We start from the raw sequence: 23,486 nt of genomic DNA, 5'->3' as shown, positions 1-23,486 counted from the left end.
GACAGGAAAGAGCTGTGTGTTTATGGAAGTGGGAAAGAGTCCTTCATGGACATGATTCTGATCTAGGTATTTTGCAGCTCAATCTCACCCCACATGGAGGGATAGATTTGGGCAGATTGCAGGATGATCTAGAATGTTGTTACCAGAGTCTGTGGAGAATATGACAAGGGCATAGGCATAGGCAGGTTCTCAGACCATGGGTAACAGAAAAGCAATGCATGGCCCGTCGCCTCAGAGGGAATAGATGGCTCACAGGGCTGCCAGACCAAGATCACTGACAGGCCTTGGCCGGGGGAACAGGCATTGAGCCAAGTAATCCCAGCTGGCCAGGGGGCAAGAGTGAGCTACCAGCAAGGGGGATATGATCAATACCCTAAACAAAGGGCATCATCTGTATAAATAATATTCCTGACTCAGGTCTGGCTGGTTCTGAGGAAATCAGAGAGACGGTATGCAACCAAACTCTCTCATAGAAAGGAAGTAGGCTCCAATGGCTTTGAAAGGATTGGGCTAGAAAAAGTGAGGAAAGCCAAGATAGGAAGGATATAAGGTATATGGTGGATCTGTAGTTTCAGGAAGAAGCGCCAATAATTCCCTTGTAGAAAAATAATAATACTTAACCCCTCATTTATCTGAATTCTGGAAGCTTCAGTATCCATGTGGATGTTTAGAAAAGTCTGTGAAGAGTTTAAGAGATCTCAATATTCCTAGTTGCAGCTACTTATGCCTGGCTGCCTGGATATAGCAGGAGCTGATGTGCTTCAGCAACAGCTAGCTCCAGCTTCCCCTTCCCCAACATCTCAGTGTTCTTACTCATCCCTTGATTGTTACGAAGTTGACTGTTAAAAATGCATACTAATACAAGTTTTTCAAAAAGTCTCAATTGTCCATGTGATGACCAAGAAAAAGGTCTTAGGAATCAGATGGAGAATTTCCTATCATCAATAAAAGGCAGAGAAACCCCAAACTATATTTACTAGTCATTTTTACATAAAAAGTCAGAAAGATACTTGATATTGTTTCCTCTATGAAGCTCTCTTACCCCTCCCTAGTATCCTTAAGAAGGATGAAACAATATCTAAATCATCAAATTCTTTACCTGTTCTCCTTTTTCAAATCTTGTTTATATTCTATTTTTAAGATTTTTAAAAATATCCTTTTTGATGTGCTAACTAGGTTAGTCTATCACGCTTAATAAAGACTTGAATTTCCAAAGGTGCCTTTCTGAAGCTGAGCAAACAACTAGGTTATGATAAAAAAAGAACAGTGGAAGCTATGTATTAGACTTTCCTCCAGTGAATTATCAGTAAATTGCTTGTATTATTCAACTGCAGATTCATACATTAGAGATTTCCAATATACAAAACAATCAGGCTTAATGAAAACTGACATTTTACAGCTATCTGGCAAGGAGAAATAATTAGGTAGTGTCATCTGCACTTAACACTATCATTTAATATGTATTTTACACAGAATTATTGATTATGTATCACGGCCTGAGAGCTAGGGATACAAGATATCGTATAAAGAATGAAAAAGTTGTCAGGGGATAATTTTTCTGTCTACTTTGGTACTTTAACATGTGTTCCATTCAAGATACCTTGGGCCTAAGGAAAAAAAAAATCAGTTCAATCAAATCAAATGAGGAAGGGGGAAAGTTTTTAAGGATAAAAAAAAAAGGTACAACCTCTGAAATGCCTCATTCACAGGTGTCTCATAGGTACAACCTCTGAAATGCAGCCAGTCCTAATGATAAGTGAACAGGCTTGTTTGTTTGACTTTCAGGAACAACATGGTCTCTCTGTTGAACTACTTTCTCTCACCACAGATAATCCACATAACCCACACAACCACCATCCCCTACTGCCTACTATCAGATGTCACAGGTTTTGGGCCACTTATTTCACATCCTCAAGAGCAAGACCTATTTCTTATAGATCAGTCACTGGATGAATCAGATTACCTGTTTCTGATCCAAGCAGAAGCTTGTAATTAAGGCATTGGATACAACATGGTCCCCTAGACCTGTGTCTACCAGGGGACCATGTACAGTATGCAAAAATATCACACAGAATGATAGAAATATGAAGTGAAAAGGTAATCTGACCAATAGTGAAACAATGGATTTCAAAGCAAAATAGATGTCAATTTATTGGTGTGTATGGACCTAGAAACCTGACAGTCTTAGCTTCTCAGGAAGCAGGAAAAAAACACCTTTAACAAAAACCTTTTCAAATATGTACAACTGCATGTACTGAATCAAATACACATTCATAAACATTGTTTTTCTCACCATCTTCAACCAGTCAACTTTCTGAAAACAATTTCAAGTAAACACAACTCACTTCTCTTTTTTCTTACCCATTCTGCTTTGGTTAATTTGGTTTTTTGGCAAGTCGGTTTAAGGGATCACAATGTACCTATTTGCAGCTACTTATAAGCTAGGTAAGTGGAGGTGGATATGTTTCCACATGTCCAAAATGAAGTTTTGCAATAGAAAATGATATTCCATCCACGTAAGCTACTCTAACAAGAATACAATGATATCCAGGTCGATTTACCATTGTCAAAAAAGAGAACAATATTAAAAGACTGGTGGCAAGGAACTCAAATTGGAAATATCCTGACTACAAATTTACTCTTACAATGATAAAATATTTTAGAGCAATAGATATAAGTACATTTTAATTCTTTTGTCACACCAGGTGGCTAAGGGACCGCCAAAGTCATGCTCCTGTTTCTGAGCAGAGTGGCTATAGATGCCAGGTCTAGGAATCCCCACCCTACTTCCATCTGCAAGAGGACACGTGACTGGTTCTCACCAATGGATTGTGGGTACAGTGATGCAGTTGACAATGAGGTCACAGGGGGTAGTAGAGCTCTCAAGAGAGAAGTTGGGTCCTTAATACTGTAGGAAGGAAAGCAGAGAAGCAGCCCCTGACTACCATCCACTGCCTCTGTTGCATGAATGAAACACAATCAGCTTTGTATTAAGTCAGTATAATGTCAGAGTTGACTTGCCACAGCAATTGTTTCCTTAACTAAGACAACTCCCTAAAAATGTAAAATCTCAAAAATATAATGTATGAGAAGATAATAGGAAAGTACAATGCATTACTGAGAAATGAAAGTTGTCATAGAACTTTGTTTCTTTCACTCACATTATATATTCATATTCACACACACACATACACACATATTTTTAAATATGAAAGCATGGTGCTAGGGTAGGTAATTTATTTTGTGGTCAAATGACTATGTTTTGTTTTTAAACATTTCAGAACCTCAAACCAACCCCTAATTGAATAATTATTCTATCTGTGAATTAGAAATATTTTTACACAAGAGAATTGCATCCTGGCTGACACTTGAGGTACAATTTTGCAACTCAGCATTGTATATTAGCAAACAATACAGGTTACATTGAAATGTTCACTCTTCCATTTCAGACACCTGCAACTCTGGATCATTTAGAAAAGAAGAACCAAACTGAGAGACTGATATGGCATCTCCTGATTTCCAGCAAGCTGACTAAATGCAAAGCCTTCCTTTGCATAAAATTACACATGATTTGCATTCGGGGCAAGTGTTAATTTTTTTAAAGAGTTTCAAGAACAAATCAGGCCACTTTGGACACCTTTTGAACATCTTAAATCAGATTGGTTACAACTCCCTTCCAATATCTCACTGAATGTTCCAATTCCACTGCCAGGTTTGTAAGGAGAAGATAAACACCACAATTTACTTTCACTGGCAGCTCAAAGCTCAGAAGTGTAAGGAGGCAGTGTGCCCAGTACCTGATGCTGCTCATGCTGCCCGTCTCCGATCCAAGCTTGCATCGCTCCAGTTGGCTGGCTACGATCTGGCGTTCTGCCTCCAGCTCTCGGGTCAGTCTCTCAAACTGTAATTCCTGAAATAAAACCACCAAAAAAGATTAATTCTATCATCTATTTGAAAAGTGGAATTCATATCAAAATGACGTGATGGTTAAGGGGAAAAAAATGCAATTTGCCAAGATGTCAAATTTGAGAAGCAGAGGATGTTGTTGGGAAATCAAAGAAGGATTTGCAGTTAGGACATACGTGAGTATGTATCACAGTTCTGGGCCTTGCTGGCCCCAGGGCCTTTGGTGGGTTCTTTCATCTTCCTAAATATCAACTTCACCATCTGTAAAATGGGTTGACAATACTTTTTTCCTAAAGTTGGTGTGAGGATTCAGCAAGACACTGACCATGAAAAATTAGTCTGTTCTATTGTTTGGCAGATGGTCAGCACCCAACAGATATTAAATAAAATTGTAACATTCAGTAAAATGTTAAAAGAAACAGTTTTTCTATCATTCAGAATACTGTGATTATTCCCTATTGGCCTTCTGGCTGCCTCTCTGTACTAATTCGATCCTAATATTACATATGGTAGACTGAAGAGAAATAACGCTTAAACTTACACTTCTGTAGGCTCAAAATTCCAACAGAATGTGAATGATACTGATCCTTTATAGACTAATTATGTGAATATGCTTCGAGATATTTGCTGTATGGCCGTAAAAAAAAAAAAAAAACAATTAATACCATGAAGAATGCTTCTACAAATCTGCCTGAAATCCACTATTAAAGGATCAATTTAATAAAAAATAATTCAATCAGTATGTCAAGCATCTTAGCTGTTCCAATTTTATGATTTTTGTACCATATTTTAATCTTTGTATTTTATTTTCTCATGCACTTAATTTTTAAATAAACATAATTATAGCAAAGCATGTATTTCAACTAAGTTTCCAGAAGTTTTTACACTGTCACATTTAATCTCTTTAAAAAATGAATTAACTGCACACTTACATTTTGGGTATGGGAAAACAAAAATGGTGGAAAATACTGAAAATACAGGTCAGTGTTGGAGAATTAAAACTCCCAATATTGCAGAGATCTGTCTTCCCAGAAAAGATGAGTTTATTTTATTTGCTACCCTGAGACACTCTTGAGTGATACCTTTAAAAAGTAGAATCTGGTGTGTCATCCACATATATTAAACATTTCCTTGCTCTTTTCCATAAGAGCAGATTTTCTTTTCTGTTAACATTATTTTGGGGAACTAAGTAAGAAACACTTTACAAGGGGTGCCTGGGTGGCTCAGTCAGTTAAATGTCTGCCTTTGGCTCAGGCCATGATCCTGGGGTCCTGGGGTGGAGCTCTGTCCCTCTACTCCTACCCCAGCTCCTACACAAGAACTCTCTCTCTCAAATAAATAAAGGAAATCTTCTTCAAAAAAAGAAATACTTTACAAATGAAAGCTCAACTTTTTCCTTTCGAGTTCTAAAACTCAGGAAGCATGTTGTTGTGGGAGCTCACATCTTTATCCTTACATATTCTGAAGGGAAGCAAAGATTATTTGTAAGGAACAAATACCAAGACCTCTGCCCAAATGCATTTTGTGCACCTAATCACTTCTTCTCCCAGCATGTTCTACTGTTTTTTGGTTGTTGCTGTTGTTGTTATTGTTGTTTTTGGCAGTTCCTTTCCACAAAAAATATGCAAGTTCTAGAAGATTTTAATTTCCAGGCTTTATATTTTATCTCAAATCTGTGTAACAGAAAAACCAAGCTATACCTCTGTATTGGTATCACCTTAAAAACATATTTAAAGATCATATGGAATTCCCCATAGGTAGATGGAAATTCATTTCGCGTAAGTACCTGAAGTATTTTTAATTAGTTGCATATTTGCGCCCATTCTAAGTAGCCCAATACGATGAGATAGGGCACAGTCTGAATCAGGATTCACAAACCTTAGGCTTCTGCTAGGACAGACACTGCCCATGGGAGTGCTTGCTTACGGTCATGGCCTCACCGTATGTTTCCTCCATATCAGAGTCATGGAGCCTGGTGACAGAAGACACTTTCTCATGTGGCTGCCTTCCAAACATAGAGTCACAATTTCCAGTGCTGCGTATCACTTTGTGTGCATCTGTATTTCCATCTGGCATCATTCTTCTGTCTGAGAGACTTCCTTTAATGTTTTTTGGTGATGAATTCTCTCAGCTTTACAGACTAACACCACTATTTTGCCCTCATTTTCAAAAGACATTTTGTCCTCTCGTTTGCATTGTTTCTGACAAAAAGCTATGGTGTTCATGTATTTGTTTCTTTGTCTATACAGTGTCTTTTTTCTCTGCCTCCTTTTAAGATTTTCTCTTTATCTCTGGCGCTGAACAGCTTGATTATAACATTCCTTGCTATAGTTCTCCTCATGTTTCTTACACTTGGGGTTCAGTAGGCTTCTTGGTCTGTGGATTTAGTTTCCATTAAATCTGGAAAATACAATTTTTTTCCTGTTTCCCCACTAACATCCCTCCTTAAGTGATTACAATTACATGTATATTAGGCCACTTGGAACTGCCCCACAGTTCATAGACTCTTTTTTCATTTTAAAAACCTTTTTCTCACTCATTGTTTCATTTGAATAGTGTCCATTGGTGTAATCATTCTTTTCCTCTGCAATGTCTAATCTATCCATAACCTTGCTGAGTTTATTTTTATCTCAGACATTGATGAATTAAACACCCATAGAAGTTTCACTTGGGTCTCTTTAATATCTTCCATGTCTCTAACTTTATGAACATGGGGAATAAAAAAAAAGAACATGGGGAATACACATATAGAAACGGTTGCCATGTCCTGATTAGCTAATTCTCGCATATGTTTCAATTGACTGATTTTTCTTTTCATTACAGGCCCTATTTCTGCTCATCTTCATGTATGATGATCTTTGGTTGAACACAAAACTTTTTTTTTCAACATTTTGAATTTTACCTTCTTGTGCTCTGGGCATATATTCCTATAGATACTTTAAGCTCTGTTCTGGGGCACAGTTACCCGGATGCAATTTAATATACTTGAGTCTTGCATTTCAGATTTGTTAGAGAAGACAGAAGAACATTTAGTCCAGGGCTAATTACTCTACTTTACCTAAATGGATTCTTTTAAGTACTCAACATCCAGTAGATTATGAGTTTCCCAGTTTGGCTGGTAGGTGTCGGCACATATTCCTAGCCCTGGTTGAGCACCAGGTACTATTTCCTCCCATCCTTTCAGATGGTTCTTTCCCTGCCCCCTGATGGTTTCCTTATATAAACAGGCTGCTCAGGTCTGAACTCAGTAGCAGAAGAGGACCCTCTATAGATCTTGAGGGTTCTCCTTCTGAGTAGTGATTGACCTTCCATTTTGCCCCACAAATTCTTCCTGGACTGTCTCCCCAATTAAGGGGTCCCCTGGACTCTGCAGGTCCCTTTTCTATGCTGTTGTAACTGAGGAAATTAGAGGCTCATCTTCTTTGCCCTTTGTGTCTCTTAGGAACCACCTTTGTTCACTGCTTAAAGTTCAGACTCTCAAAAGCTTCATATTGTCTGTGTGTTTGTTGTTTCAGATGGGAAGGTAATGCCAGTCTCTGTTACTCTATCTTAGCTGAAAATGGGAAGGTTTTTAAGAATTAACAATTTTCCTCTGTGACTGATTTGTAAAAGCATATTTTCTGCCATATTTAAAAACTCATATTAAATGAACTACTACTAACCAGGCAAATACTTTTGCTTTTACATGTTTTCTTCTATGCTGTTTGTTCACTGTTCACAAAGAGCCACTTCTGGGTTACTTGTCTGTTTTATTCACATGATGACTTTTAAACTGAACTGACATTTCTTTATTAGGAAATGGGTATCAATATGTTGACTTTTTAAAATGTCCATTCAATATATGTTTGCTTTGTCATCCTGTACATGAACCAAGAAAGTAATTAAGTGAATCTTCCTCTGTGCTGTGCTAAGGAATACATAGTAAATGTCAAGGTCCTCAAGGAGCAAGTAGGTTTCTCTTCTTCATCTAAAATCCTGCTTTATTAATATAACAATACAAAACAAAAATAAAATTGGAAACTTTTTTTTATTGAGCACTTACTATTGAGTGCCTAATTTCTAGGACCGTATATAAGGCAGAAATTTTTCCTGCCGTATCGCCAATGTATCTAGTGTCTATAGCAGTCCTAGTACATAGTAGGTGTTCAATAAATATCTGTTAAATATATGTGTCTGCAGGGAGCTAAGTGCTTTACACATATTACCTTGTGTATACATTATAACACTGCTGTCTCCTAGGTTCTTTTGTTGTTTTTTTTTTTCTTAGTTTAAAAAAAATGTTAATTAAGGTAAAAAGGTTAGCCTTGGCCAAGAAGAAATTCTTCCTTCAAAAGCAGCAAAGAGAATGAGAAAAAGGATGGCATTCAAAAGATCTGGACATAGAGAAAGGGTAACACTGAAGAAGCTAATTAATATTAGATGGAGTAAATCTTTCCTGTATTTTCAATTATTTTGTTTGAGGCCATAGCAGTCCATTAATATAGAGGTCATGTGATACAACTATGAATTTCATTCATATTCATATTAAGAATAATTATTTAAATATTGTTTTATCTCTTTGAACTCTAGAGACCAAGTTCTGAAATGTCCTCTGCCTTTTGCTCACATTACAGTCATTTCTCAGGAGGGCTGTTCTCACCACAGCATATCACTGGGGTTGGGAACTCTCAGGACATTAGTTGGGTCTAGTGTGGATTTTATGCCTGGAATTGGAAACTGATATTAGAATTGGGAACTAGAAGAGCTGCAACTGTTGTCAAACTCAGAGACTCCTATGGCCTAACGGCATCCATGGTATCATCTAGGGCATTCATCACAATAATGGATGAACTTCCACTCCATGGGGGATACTTAAACTGTGGTGTGGTTGGAAAGATGACATTCTCTAGTTCTAACTCAGTTTGCCGTTAGGATGACAGACCTCTCAGGATTGAATAATTCTCTCTGGGTTTCTTAGAGACTTTGAGGTAGAAGAGCATTTATGAGAAAAATATTGAGAGTAAGGCCAGGTGGGTACACAATAAATCAATTGGAAAAATAAAAGCATGTGGATATATTTAGCAAAATTTGTAATACTTGTTGAAAGTGAACTTGTGGTATTAAATTAATTCAGTGAAGGTAAGGTTAAGGAAAGATAAGAAGAGTGAAGAAAGAGGCACCTGGGTGGCACATTTGGTTAGGAATCTAACTCTTGGTTTCAGCTCTGGTCATGATCTTGGGGTCATGAGACTGAGTCCTGCATCAGGCTCCATACTCAGTGTGGATTCTCCTTGACACTCTCTCCCTCTCCTTCTGCCTCTCCGCATGTGTTCTCTCTTTCTCAAATAAACAAATAAATCTTTTAAAATAAAAAAAGAAGAGTGAAGAAAGATCTTTGAAGGTCTTGGATATGGAGTGTAGACAGAACAAAAGAAGCCAAAATAAATAAATAAATAAAATAGAAGAATAATGGTGGGGCAAAGACCATTAGCATGGCCTTCTCCTGGGCAGTTTCACTGCAGAAGTAGTGATGTAAATCAGGCTCTAAACTGTGATGACACCAAAGTAGCAAACAAAAGCAAAAACAGACAAGCAGAACTACATCAAAGTAAAAAGCTTCCTTTCCTTTTAGCAGAGAAAACAGTCAACAGAATGGAAAGGAAACCAACAGAATGGGAGAAAATATTTAAAAGGGTTAATTTCCAAAATACATAAGGAGTGCATATAACTCAGTAGAAAACAAATGGCAGGGGCAGCCCCGGTGGCTCAGTGGTTTAACGCCACCTTCAGCCCAGGGCCTGATCTTGGAGACCCGGGATCGAGTCCCATGTCGGGCTCCCTGCATGGAGCCTGCTTCTCCTTCTGCCTCTCTCTCTCTCTCTCTCTCTCATGAATAAATAAATAAAAAGAAAAATAAAGAAAAAAATGGCAAAGTACTTGAATTGACATTTCTCCAAGCAAGACATACAAATGGCCAACAAGTATATAAAAAGGTGCACAATATCACTAACCAAGGAAGTACAAATCAACCAAAATGAGGTATCACTTCACACCTGTTAGAATGGCTATTAAGAAAACAAAAGATAACAAGTATTGGCAAGGATATAGAGAAATCAAATGCTTATATACTGTTGGTATGAATGTATAGTGCAGGCACTATGTCAAACAGTATGGAGGTTCCTTAAACTATTAAAAATAGAACTACCATATGATCTTGCAATACCATTCCTGGGTATATATCCAAATGAACTAAAATCAGGATCCAGAAGAGATATTTGCACTCTTACATTGATTGCAGCACTATCTTTTTTTTTTTTTTTTTTAAAGGAAGAGGTGGCGGGGGGACAGAGAGAGAGAGAGAGAACCCCAGACTCCACACTCAGGATGGAGCCTGATGCAGGACTCAATCCCACAACCCTGAGACCATGACCTGAAAATTAAGAGTTGAAAACTTAACCAATTGAGTCCCCCATGCACCCTTTTTGCAGCACTATTCACTGCTAACACATGCAAACCACTTAAATGTACAAGAGACAGCTAGACAAAGAAAATATGGTAGATACCTACAAAAGAAGAAATTTACACCATTTGCAACAACATGGATGGATATGGAAGACATTATACTAAGTTCAAGAAGTCAGTTACTAGGGATCCCTGGGTGGCACAGCGGTTTAGCGCCTGCCTTTGGCCCAGGGCGCGATCCTGGAGACCCGTGATCGAATCCCACGTCAGGCTCCCGGTACATGGAGCCTGCTTCTCCCTCTGCCTGTGTCTCTGCCTCTCTCTCTCTCTCTCTGTGTGACTATCATAAATTAAAAAAAAAAAAAAGTCAGTTACTAAGTCAAAGAAGTCAGTTATAAACATAAAGCACGTGACTCCATTTATATGAGGTGTGTGCAAGAGTCAAACTTACACAAGGAGAAAACAGAATGGTGGTTGTTGCCAGAGGCTAGGAAATAGGTGAAATAGGGAGTTGTTGTTCAATGTACAACATTGTTGTTCAGTGTCTCTGACTGTACCACACTAAACTTATTTGCAAACATTCCAAGCCCTGAAAAATTGTTGTACCAGTCTCCTACTATTATGTTTCCCAGTTTCAAAAACATGAGCCAAGCATTTGAAACTCTTGAACAGAAAGCAGATGAAGTCCTTGATTGCTAGATTAACCAAAACACCTGATGAATGCAGAAGTGAAAATAAACCAGCTAAGGAGATACTAGGTGGTTTGGTGTTTTTTGTTTGTTTTGTTTTGTTTTTAGCATTGAATGTCATGTATTATAATTTAGCACTTTATTATGGATAGTTAAGAGGCTAGAGAGAAAAAAAAAACAGAGAAAGGCATTCCAGATTAGAGAAGGAGCAACAGACAATGCAGATAAGCCAAGGGAAAACTGAATGAAACAAATAAAAAATGCACATGTCCACACCACCTGGGGTACATTCCTTAGAAAAGAAACAGAGAAAAATGATACTTAATGGATACACAGCAAATGGTTCCTTAATGAGGAAGCAAACCCAGGACATACATTTTCATTATTTTATATCCACATTTTTATGGCTTTCTAGTCTTTCAGAGTCCGTGCTTTCACCACACCCAGAACAACACTGATACTTAGCAGCAGACCAGAGGCGATTTAAGAAAGGTTCATGTTCATTCAAAATGAACACAATCTTGTCACTATCATAAACAATTAAGTACAATTACAAAACTATTGTTCAATGGGTATAGTGTTTCAGTTATACAAGATGAACAAGTTCTAGCAGTCTGCTATGCAACATGGTGCCTAAAGTTAACAATTCAGTGTTGGGCACTTAAAAGTTTGTTAAGATGGTATATTTCATGGTAAGTGTTCTTATCACTAAAAAAAAAATGAATAAATAAATAAAAGGGACACCAACTTTTGGAGGTGATGGATATGTTTATCACCTTCAATTTGGTGATGGTACCGTGGGTGTATGCATATGTTCAAACTCATCAAATTATGTATGTTAAATACAGGCATCTTTTTATATCAATTATGCTTAAATAAAATTGTACCCAAAAATGGTATTCAGAAACTGTCCAGAGAAATTGGGATTTCATGGGAATTAACAATAGGGTATGGATTAAAGGAGACCTCCTTTGGTAATGGAAGTTTAAAGAAAATCAGTGTTAGAAAACCTATTATCTTCCCATTATGTGTAAATTATCTTGTTTTAGGAATAAAGTTTTATAAAAGTAGCAGATATATGATACCAAAGTTCAATAAAATTTACTAAGAGCCAGATCTAAAGGATATTAACTCCTAGAATAGCACATGGTTGAGTCACATAATATATTAGGATTGTAAGAAAAATTAACATATAGTTTTATAACTTTTCCTAATAAGCTTAAATTAATAATTAATAATTAAACTTAACTAAATGAAGTTTATTAAGTATTTTCAAAAGGATAAAGGTATATAAAGCCTCTCGAGGGGTCTTAGCTAAGTTAGTGTAAAAACTGAAATCAGAAAACACATACTCATAGTTTCATTAATTTCATCAGTAAATAATTTACTTAACATCGTGCCATAGCATCAGTTGAGACTATACAAGCTGGGTTTAAGGAAGTGGAAAAATTTAGACTGAATAGTGAATTCAGTAAACATGAGTTTGCCTTGATTTTACTAATACTGGAAGATGGAAAAGAGATGGGACAGATGTGAAGAATAGAGAAGATGGATGAGCTTCTAGGCAGTGGAAGACATTTTCTACAGAGGAGACCTGATTGCTACAATCCAATGACTTAAGATTCAAATTTACCATGCCAGCCACAAGAAGTGGGAACATGGACCCAGAACATATCCTGAGACTGTGTAGACCACACCTGCTCAGGCATCGAGAATTCTTGGTCAACCTCCTCTCCTGTTGAAGTAAAAAATAGTGAGGACCAGCACCCACCCAGACACACAATAGCGGCCCTGTGTAGTCTTATGTATGCAACAGAATGGTGGTAGGCATGAAGGCGAGTAGCAGAAACGTGATGGGATTTGAAAGGTTTGACCATGGTAGTGAAAGCTCCAGGGTTTTTCTAAAGGAAGCTTCAAAGAAGGCCTGCTAGGTCGACCTAGATGAGAATGGAAAGCCTACTAATGAGCAAAAGGTCTACCTTTCATTAGTGGCCAATTGCTCTAATCTCCATTTCTCAAGTATGTACAATGTTATTACTTGCGATCCAGTGAAAATCAGTTTATACTTTTGTTTTCGTACTTTATGTATTTTATTACAATTAGCTCTTCAAGGATTTGTGTTCCTCCTAGACTGTGAATTCCTTAAGGAAGGAACTAGGTCCTAGGTCATAATTTTATCTATGAGCAAAATAGCTGATATATAATTGGAACTAGGTAAATGTTGATGAATAAATGACCCAAGATCCTGGTATCAAGCTTCCCGGAATGAAATGGCCAAACTGTTTATCACAAAATAATTTTTTTCAAAGAAGGTATTTCATGATCCCAAGTAAATGTGAGAAAACCTCCATAGAACTTCAAAAAAAATCAGCAGTTCTATGAAATATCTTCATCATAGTGTTATTTTTAGAATTCAGTAGGCTCATCAATTGTAATAAAAATGTGCAATCCTTACTTGAAAGAGCTGTTAAAGGTTTTATCTAGATGATGCTTCTTCAGTTTAAATTTTCTTTCTTTTGCTTTTTTTTCCTTATCAGTTCCTCTCTGATTTTATAAGTGCCTCTCTGATTTTATAAAATTATAAAATCATATATAAAAATATATATTTCTTTATGTATTCTATATAATTATACATGTTTATATATAATAAATGTTATATATAATTACATATACAATATATATTTATGCTTTATATAATGCATAAATTAAAAATTATATATAGAAAGAGAACCTAGGGGATCCCTGGGTGGCGCAGTGGTTTAGCGCCTGCCTTTGGCCCAGGGCGCGATCCTGGAGACCCGGGATCGAATCCCACGTCAGGCTCCCGGTGCATGGAGCCTGCTTCTCCCTCTGCCTGTGTCTCTGCCTCTCTCTCTCTCTCTCTCTCTGTGACTATCACAAATAAATAAAAATTTAAAAAAAAATTTAAAAGAAAGAGAATCTAATTGCCATCTATATTCCTAAGTGAAAATAATTGTCATTGCTGTTTTTAAATCAATCTGTACATATACAGACTGAAGTAGGCAAAATACTTGTCAAGTTTATTTGAAAAACAGCAGCAATCCTACCTCTCATTTTCTCTTCTTCAGAGGCAAGCACTTTTAACTCCTTTTTCTGATTTGTACATCCATATCTCCATTAACTTTCTAATATTATTATTTCTTAAATTTTCAGTTAGAGGCATCATCAATTGACTTCCCATAGTGGAAGATGAGGGCTCCGCTCCATTTTCCCATCTGCTAGCATGCATGGACACTTCTCCCATCTTCCCCTCATTCCCCATACAGCTAAACTTCCATGTTCAGTAGAACCGTATCACAAGGTACATGCTTCAGACCATGACTTCTTTAACATCAATATACAACATTTTGTTTTCTCTAAATGAATGGCTTGTCTTTTCTGTTACTCTTGTTTGTTTGGCTGCCTATGTACTTAACATGAATTCAACCAAAAAATTCCCTTGATATAAACTTCTTTCAATAAACCAAACACAGGAAAGATTATAGCAATTCAGTCCATTGAAAAAATCTCTTCTGGTGCCTTCCAACCTGCTCCAATCTGGCCTGTTTACACAGCTCTCCCTGGGACCCACTCTTCATCTCCATGCTGGGGATTTCCTTTGTCCTTCTCTAATGGTGGGTTCCCTCTTTCTAGACCTACTGCTTTCTTCATTTTCCTACTTTATTTCCCTTCTGGTAGAAAATGCCTTCCCAGAGAGAAAGAGAGAGTGGGAGGCTTTTTCTTGAGACCTTGCATATCTGATAGGTTTTTATTCTACTCTTAAACTTAGTTCTAAGGCTGTTATAGAAGTAGAGAATTCTAGGTTGGAAATAATTTTCCCTTAGAGTTTTGAGCTAGTGCATCATTATCTCCTGCCTTCCAGTGTTGCTGTTGAAAAGTGTGAAACATTCTGAATTTTTATTATTTTTTTGTGTGTGAAATCTGCTTTCACTTCTTCCCAGAAAAAATGTATCCTTTCTTGGTCCCTAGCATTCTAAAATTCTACTGATATGGTCTTGATATAAGTCTATTTTTAGACATTTTCAGGACCTTTAGTGGGACCTTTCAATCCAGGAACTTACATTGTTCAGTTCTAGGCAATTCTATAATTCTATTGAAAAAAATTTTCATGCTTTTCTCCCTTTTTAAAAGATTTTTCTTGTTGCTGTTTTTTTTTTTTTTAACTTTTCAGATGTTAAAATCTGTATCAATTGTCTAGGTTTCTTCTTTAAATCTATTTCTCTTCTAGTTTCCCATTTCTTTATGTTTTACTTTTACTTTCTGGAAAGATTCCTCAATTTAATCATATAGGTCTCTAAAAAGTGGTTTGTACATTGATGTTATTATACTTTAAATTCCCAAGACCTACTCTTTTTGTTCTCTGAATATTCCTATTATCATCCAGTATTATTTTATGTGAAATCATCTTTTTCTCTCTCCATGATGTGTTATGTTTTCTTCTCTTTGCATAGTTCCTATTTTAAAATGATTTTCAGTTTGCTTTAGAGTCTGTCATTCATGTTATAGGCTTTTAAACATATCAAGTTCTCCAGCAGGCTTCTTCTATTTGAGTGGGAATTCAGAGAGCTGATCAGACTCTTGGTGAGTACAGCTGGTTAGCTTTGCCCTTCCAGGAGAATCAGTGGGGGTGTCCATGCAGAACGTCCAAAGAAGGCTCTCTCAAGCTCCAGCTCTAAAAATGAACACATGGCTACCTCTATTCTGAAAACTGTGTAGGCATGGAGGCTGGGGGCAAGGTGAAGTGGAAGGGCTCAAAATTAATAAGTAACTTTTAATACCGACTTTAATACCCTTCCTTGTGCCCCTGAGTTAGAGGACTCTAACTTCATCAATTCTAGGTAATTCACCTCTAGTCTTTGCCGGTGTTGGGGGAAGCAATCTGTCTAGCTGTGTATGGTAGGGTCAGGGGTTCTGATGTCAACTGATATTAAACAGATTCACAAACAATCTCCTGTTCGTATAGCTATACTTCATGCCCCATGTCCCCACTCTTACAAACCTTTGCAAGACTTTACTTATAAATTAGCTTATACTTTTTTTCTTCTCCTGCTGCTTAGAACTCATCTTCTTATATATAAGTTATTTATCACTTTGTCCACGTACCATATTTTGTCAGTTCTAAGACTGATGAGTTCTAAGATTTTTCACACTTTAATGCCTCTGGGTTTACTCTCTTAAATCGGGATGACTTACATTTGATAGTATGTTATAGTTTAATCAGAAGTACTGTTGCCTTCTTCAACGATACATGAAGTAATTCTGAGTTGATGGCCACTCCAACATGCTGAAATACAATGCTTTAATTACCCATTCTCTAGGTCTACAGGGTTATCCCTTTTAAAAAGTCTCATTGCCATTTTGGCAAGGGAGCAGATATTAACACAAAAATTAAAGTTACCTTCTTTACTCAGGTGTCAGTTCTTTTCTAAAAGAAATTAGAAACCTCAGAGCAAAGGAGTTCAAACAAGAGTAAGAGTGAGCCTAAAATGCCCCTGGCCTTTGTACCTACATCTGCTGAAGGCCCTGAGCAAGAGTATTATAAGTTGTACAGGTTGGTCCTCCTACTTTCCCCTAAGCATAACCATATCCTGCACTGGGTTCTCAGAGGCACCAATGCCACCACATTCATACTAGTTCTATCTAAACTGAGAAAATGGAAGATCACTGCTATCTCTCTTCAGTCTCTAGGATACAATAATTTCCAGGATTGTATTTCTCTGTCCTCTGGCTGGAGTTCTTTTTTTTTTTTTTTTTTTTTAAGGTTTTGTTTATTTATTCATGAGAGACAGAGAGAGAGAGGCAGGGACACAGGCAGAGGGAGAAGCAGGCTCCATGAAGGGAGCCCAATGTGGGACTTGATCCAGGGACTCCAGGATCACCCCTGAGCCAAAGGCAGACACTTAACCACTGAGCCACCCAGGAATCCCTGGAGTTCTTTTTCAAGAAGGATAAAAGACCGGTTTTCCACTGTGTAGATGAGTTTTCACTTCCCACTGTCCCCTATCTCTGCATGAATCAATAATTTGTACCATCAGATAATCTTAGGTGACCTTTTTTCCCCACATCACTTTTAATTCCCATTTCACATGAATGAGTTTATTTCATAGCCACAAACTCCTGGCAATGTTAATATCATCCCACTGCAACACTTTCTGAAGCCAAATAGAAGGGAAGGTGGCACAAATGACAGGGTAATGATAGGAAGCCTATAGCAAAGTGTCCAACAAATCTGGAAAGAACAAAGCAATGATGTCAGGATGGAATGGAACAAATCAATGTCAACTGTAAAGCTGTATAGACCTCACTGATGAGTCAAAAACTATGGCAAAGAGCTGTCCACGGAAGTTTACAAAACTGACAGACTAATGTTTTTAAACAACCACAGTGTCATTCTGGGTCACCTAGCAAGACAGCAGATGACAGGAATCAGCACCCTGAAGCAGAATCACAGGTACCTTTCCAGAATGGTTTCAATAAAATAAAAATATAAAGAAACACCTCTTTCTGTCCAACTCTTTCAATCTGTAGAATTCTATCTGCTTTGTTCTGGGATTTTATTTCACCAAATGCTTTGCTATCCAAGTAAAGCATATTTCTGCAGTTTACTTAATTCATCTAAATGACAGGGCTCCGTGAAATAAAGAAGGGCATAGTTCTTGGTAGCTAAAACAATGTAAAAATCTACTACGTTTCATAAAAAAAAAAATTAGTGATACTATTATTTTGGTGACTCTTAACTATACCATGATAATCTCCAGCCCCCCTCCTTTTTTTTTAAGAGAGAGTAAACATGTGCCCATGACCGGGGGTGGGGGTGGGTGGGTGAGGAGGGGTGTCAGGGGGAGGGAAGGGGATGACAAAGGGAGAGGGAGAGAGAGAATCTTAAGCAGGTTCCACACTCAGCATAGAGCCCAACACAGGGCTCCAGCTCATAACCTGAGCTGAAATCAAGAGTCAGACACTTAATCTACCAACTGAGCCACCCAGGGACCCCTAGAACTTTATAAATGCCTGGTATATAACTCAGGCTACAGAATAAAAATTCATACGTAATAAGCCCTAACATGTACATTTTGAAAAGTTTCTACTAGTGATTTTTATGCCTATATCTGCTTGGAAGTAACCATTCTATTTATGATAGTAGCACATAAAAACAGCACTCAATATTTTAAGTATTTACTTAGCATGTATCATACTCTGTTAAGTGCTTTACATGCATTAATTATTCATTTCTCACATTGATCCAATAAGGCATTTGATTGTCTGAGACATCTCAACCTTAAAAACGTTAAGTAGCTTCCTCAAAGATTAGATGGGAATAGAGCTCAGAGACTAGCTCTAACTCTTCACAACTCCATTGCCTCAAAAATGTAGAATTATTTGTTCTCACTGTTTTAATGGAGGCTATAGAATCAGTAACAATACACCAAAATAACAGCACAAACTTCCTTAATGAGGAATGACTACAGCTTACCATTTTATGCTGTTTCTTTTTAGCTTTCCTTGCCTTCCTAGAAATATTGTAATTCTTATGTCCAATCATTGGAAAAATTATATTCACTGTACTGTTCAAGTTCAAACTACAACTGAAGTATTTCTTTCTAATAATGATCATTAACTTTAAGAGAGCCATTGTGAAACTCAGATATACCCAATGAGGGTAATGATGATAGTGAGAAGTTATGCTCCACGTCCTTGCCTATGTTTACACCACAGTGGAGAAGGCAGCCTTCCACTGTTCAAAGGGTGAAAGAAGTACGAAAACACTAGGCTCTGCCAAGATCAATGACTTGCATTTCCTCAAACGGACTTTGCATGTGCTGGCTCTGTGCTCATTGCTCCAAATATCCATTTCCTCCTCCCTACTCTTCCTCTGTTGCTGGAGTTTAGGAAAAATGCTTTTTGCCTTTCAGTTTCATGGTGTTGTATCTCAACACCGATTTATTTAATTAGCATCTCTTCTGTACTAGTACATTCTCGGACTCACCACTACTCTCATAGCACAGCAATGCTTTATTGAATCCACTTAATTACATGCTTGTCTTCTCTCTTAAAACATACAATGTCTTGATTGCAGGGGCCATGACTTTCCAGTATCACCTTCCTCTCACCTAACATAGTACATTCAATAAATGATGAATGGATGAACGGATGGGTGACTTAATATATGACCTCAAAAAATACTCTTTGAGTCAATATGAGAAGGTGTATATGCATAGAGCAAACTCACTAAGGCATCTGATAAAATGCAAAAGATGAGGTTAAATTACTTTTGCGGTACTTCCAATGCAAAATTTCCATGATATTTTCGCCATGAATTGTGCTTACTCTATTTCTCACATTCTCTCTCTCATATGTCTTTTATAAAACTAACTTGAATTACAGAATGAGATTTAGAGTAATAATTCTATTTAGAACAGAAATATTTGAGTGACAAAAGGCCAATATTTATCCTTTCCCACTCAATGCTTCTAAATAGCATTTGGAAATCTAAATAGCTAAATATTCATACCAGCGGAATACTGATACAGGATCTCTTAACGGTATGCTGTATTTTAATTTACCCATTGTTAGCATTTTACTTTGTTGGCTTCTCCCCTTCTTCCGGAATCAAATTCTTTTTGTGGTTTTCAACACACCCCTCTCCTTTTCCTTCCCACCTCTCTGGCTGGCCTTATTTTCTATTCTAGTCTCCTGTTCTCTTAAGCTACTATTCTTATCGGGATTTTTAAAAATTTCTATTTTCTTAGAATTTGTCTAAATAATCTCATCAATCCCCACAGTTTCAATAACCAAAAATGGTGTATATACAACCGGCCACTGACATCCACTTTGGAAAACACAAAGGTTCGTGTCCAAAACTGACATCATAGACAACCTGCAAACTTGTTCTCACTTTGCTATTTTTCTGTCTCAGTCAATAGTACTATCATTTACCCACCCCAAAATGTGTTTATGATTCTAAACTTTATCTTCTCCATGTATACACAAGAAATCATTACATACCAACGTGATACTCTAATTTATAATAAGAAATATATATGTGTTTTCAACCCCATTTCTGTCACAGAGCTCCTAAAACCCTTGACATTTCCTAAGTGATAGGAATGACGTGATGGTTTTTGTTATGTTAATGAAATGACTTTGAACCACACCAAAAGATGGGGGTTGGTCGCCAGGGGAACCAACAATGTAATATGAGGGTTGAAACTTTCAGTTCCACACCTCAAGGTCTCCAGGAAGCTAATAGGGGCTGGAGATTGAGTTTAATCATCAATCGTCTATGATTTGATCATCATACATAGGTAATGAAACTTCCATAAAAACCCCAAATAATGGGGTTCAAAGAGTTTCCAGGTTGGTGATTTGGGGAGAATAATGCACTCAGAGAGAACATGGAAGCTCTGAGCCTTTTCTCCATACCTCGCCCTGTGTGTTTCTTCAATCTGGCTGTCCCTTAGTTATACCCTTTTATAATAAACCAGTAATCTAGTAAGTAAAAGCTTCTCTGAGATCTGTGAGCAGCTCTAGGAAAATAATTGAACCCAATCTACAGCTGGATGTTGGTTAGAAGAACAGGTGACAACCCAGACTTGCCAATGGCATCTGAAGTGTGTGTGTGTGTGTTGCAGGAGGAGAGGGGCAATCCTGCAGGACTGAGTCCTTGTGGGATTTGATGCTACCCCCAGATAGACAGTGTCAGAATTGTAGGACACCCAGGTAGTATCTGATAATTGCTTGGCATGGGAGGAAAACCCACACTGGAGTTGAGACAGAGTTGTAACCACCAATTCTACCTCTCCAATCTGTCCATTATCTCCACTGTCACCACTCCAATTCTAACTACCAATATCTCTTGCCTGGAGACCTGAACTCATTTTCCTAATTAGAGTGTCTGCCCTTATTCATTCCTGCTTTCATTTTGTTCTCCATAATATAGCCAAAAGTCATCCTTAAAAAATTTAACAAATGTGATCTGTTTTTATGTACTTAGGTCCTTTTAGTGACTCATTTCCTAAGACTAAAAATTAATAATTCCTAACATTTAACCTTTCAATGGTTCAATATTCTATAACATTAAAGGAAATATTTATTGCCACAAGCATCATGACATCTCTGTTAAGTCCTGATATTAATTTGAGGAATTGAATGTGTTGAGATAAACTAACTGGTGGTCTCTATTCATATTTTTTTGTTTACACAAACACAGACTTTTCCAAGTTAATATAGTATTATTAATTTGAAATTACAGACATAGCCTAAATAATTAACAAAAACCGAATCCTCTCACCACATTATGTTCTGAATTTTACTAGTGCTTAATTACAATTAAACAATTTATATGCTAATTGCAACCTAGTTTCTCCCATATTCAAAGATATTATTCCTTTGCTTGGCCACCAAGAAAAGAATGTAGTACCTTTCAGAGCGTGAAAGAACACTCTCTGATTCTGAGAAAAGTTTCAGGAGATACTGGCTTTTTTTTTTTATTTGATAATTTTATTTTATTTTAAAGACTTTATCTATTCATGAGAGACACAGATAGAGAGAGAGACAGAGAGAGAGAGCAGAAGCAGTCTCCATGCAGGGAGCCCGATGTGGGACTCAATCCTGGGACTCCAGGATCACGCCCTGGGCCAAAGGCAGGCTCTAACCCGCTGAGCCATCCAGGGATCCCAGATACTGGCTTTCTATTGACTTAGCCCCCAAAGTTCTCTTGCCAGACTGTAAAATTTATGTTAAACAAAACTCTCGATTCTAAAAATTGGCATTTTCATATACTATTATGCTCCAACATTTGCATGGTAGAATAATCAATTTTTCCATGATTTACCATCTTCCTAACATAAAATTCTCTAATAAATTTTACCAGTAGCTCTTTGAGCTGAGTGCCTGTTGGTATTTCAGGACTAGGAGATATCTTAAGTCTCTTCGATGGCCCCAAAGTTCCAGGGAGTTCTTTCATTAGATCCTGGAAATATAAATTTGTCCCAAATAGTCTAGTGACACTGCTGGTTAATATCTTGTCAGTACTACAATATCAGATTTCTGTGGCACATAAATGAAATGCAAAATACATACCGCCATCTCACTAACAGCAACCAAAAATGGGGATTGAGCCATCAATACTTACTTGCCTGCCGGCAAACCACAAGCCCCAGTTATTTTGGAGTCATTGTTTTTATGATGTTAAATTCCAAGGCAAAAACAGTGCTACCTTTTTCATCCAAATCTCTAATGCCACCCACACAGTAGGTGCCAAATAATTATTTATGGAATGAATGAATAAAGTAACAGTAGGACAGCTGATATTTATGGGCAAAGCATTCTGCAAGGTGCTGGATAACAAAGATAGGAAAGTTCCAAATTAGTTTGGGTATGGATCCTGTGATGGTTAACTTTGTCAACATAACTGGGCTAAGGGATGCCCAGATCACTGGTAAACATTATTCCATAGAGATATCTGTAAAGGTGATTCTGGATAAGTTTGGCATTGAATCTTATAGACTAAGAAGAGTGATCTTACCAATGCTGTGGCATCATCCAATCAATTGAGAGCTTAAATAGAACAAGAGGTAGAGGAAGGGCAAATTTGCTCTCTCTATAGGAGCTAGGACATTTACCTTCTCTCGCCCTCAGACACTGGCACTCCTACTTGTCTAGACCTTTGGACTTGCACCAGAACTTACACCATGGACTGCTCTCATTCTCAGGGCTTTGAGTTTGGACTGCCACTATACCATCAGCTTTCATGGGCTTCCAGCTTGCACATGGCAGACTGTGGGACTTCTGAGTTCCTACAATCACCTCATTCTGACCTCATAATAAATCTCACTCTATATAGCTCTATATATCCTATTGCTTCTGTTTCTCTGAGAACTCTAATAGAGATCTTGTTGATGATGGCTTTAAGTCTAGCAAGAGAGTTGAAATCTGTGCATCGCTACCTAGAATACAAAGTAAAATGCTAAATTGTGATGAGGCAGATATGAATGAATTTCAAAGGCAACATTGAGTTAGGGAAGATGGGAGAGGGTAGGGAGAAGGAATTCAAGGATAATGGTATGTGCATAAGGTGGCACCTGAGGTGGACAATGAGAGTTTACTACTTGACCATGCGAAAAGGTAAAGGAAAAGCATTATAAATGGAAGAGGCAGCATGATTTAAGGCACAGAATTAGACAAATATTGACTGTGTGTGTAAGTGTTTCAGGAAGTAATTAGAGTGCAGTTTGACTGGAGTATAGGACCAGACAAATTATCTTGGAAGTTTTTACTTCAGTAAGAGGTTGATATTCAACAATGATCCTGATTTTCCTCATTCATTAAATGTGAGGCACCACTTCATCTATTTCCATACTCCAACTAAGAAACTCTTTGAAATTTTACTGAACTCATTTGATAAGAAAATAATTAATACCATTTACT

At 37.4% G+C, this 23,486-nt stretch overlaps 1 protein-coding gene across 2 annotated transcripts in view; it reads right to left on the bottom strand.

The window, feature by feature from the left end:
- The window catches only part of CTNND2 (catenin delta 2), a 918,117-nt gene that overhangs the window by 574,766 nt on the left and 319,865 nt on the right, over positions 1 to 23,486 (bottom strand). For both annotated transcript variants that reach the window (XM_055308537.1, XM_055308538.1), the window contains exon 3: positions 3,798 to 3,910. In XM_055308537.1, the coding sequence (XP_055164512.1) occupies positions 3,798 to 3,910 (113 nt within the window). The remainder of the gene's footprint in view (positions 1 to 3,797; positions 3,911 to 23,486) is intronic.

Source organism: Nyctereutes procyonoides, unplaced genomic scaffold (assembly GCF_905146905.1).
Source record: "Nyctereutes procyonoides isolate TBG_1078 unplaced genomic scaffold, NYPRO_anot_genome, whole genome shotgun sequence".
Classification (NCBI taxonomy): domain Eukaryota; kingdom Metazoa; phylum Chordata; class Mammalia; order Carnivora; family Canidae; genus Nyctereutes; species Nyctereutes procyonoides.
This window is presented reverse-complemented; position numbering and strand designations above follow the sequence as displayed.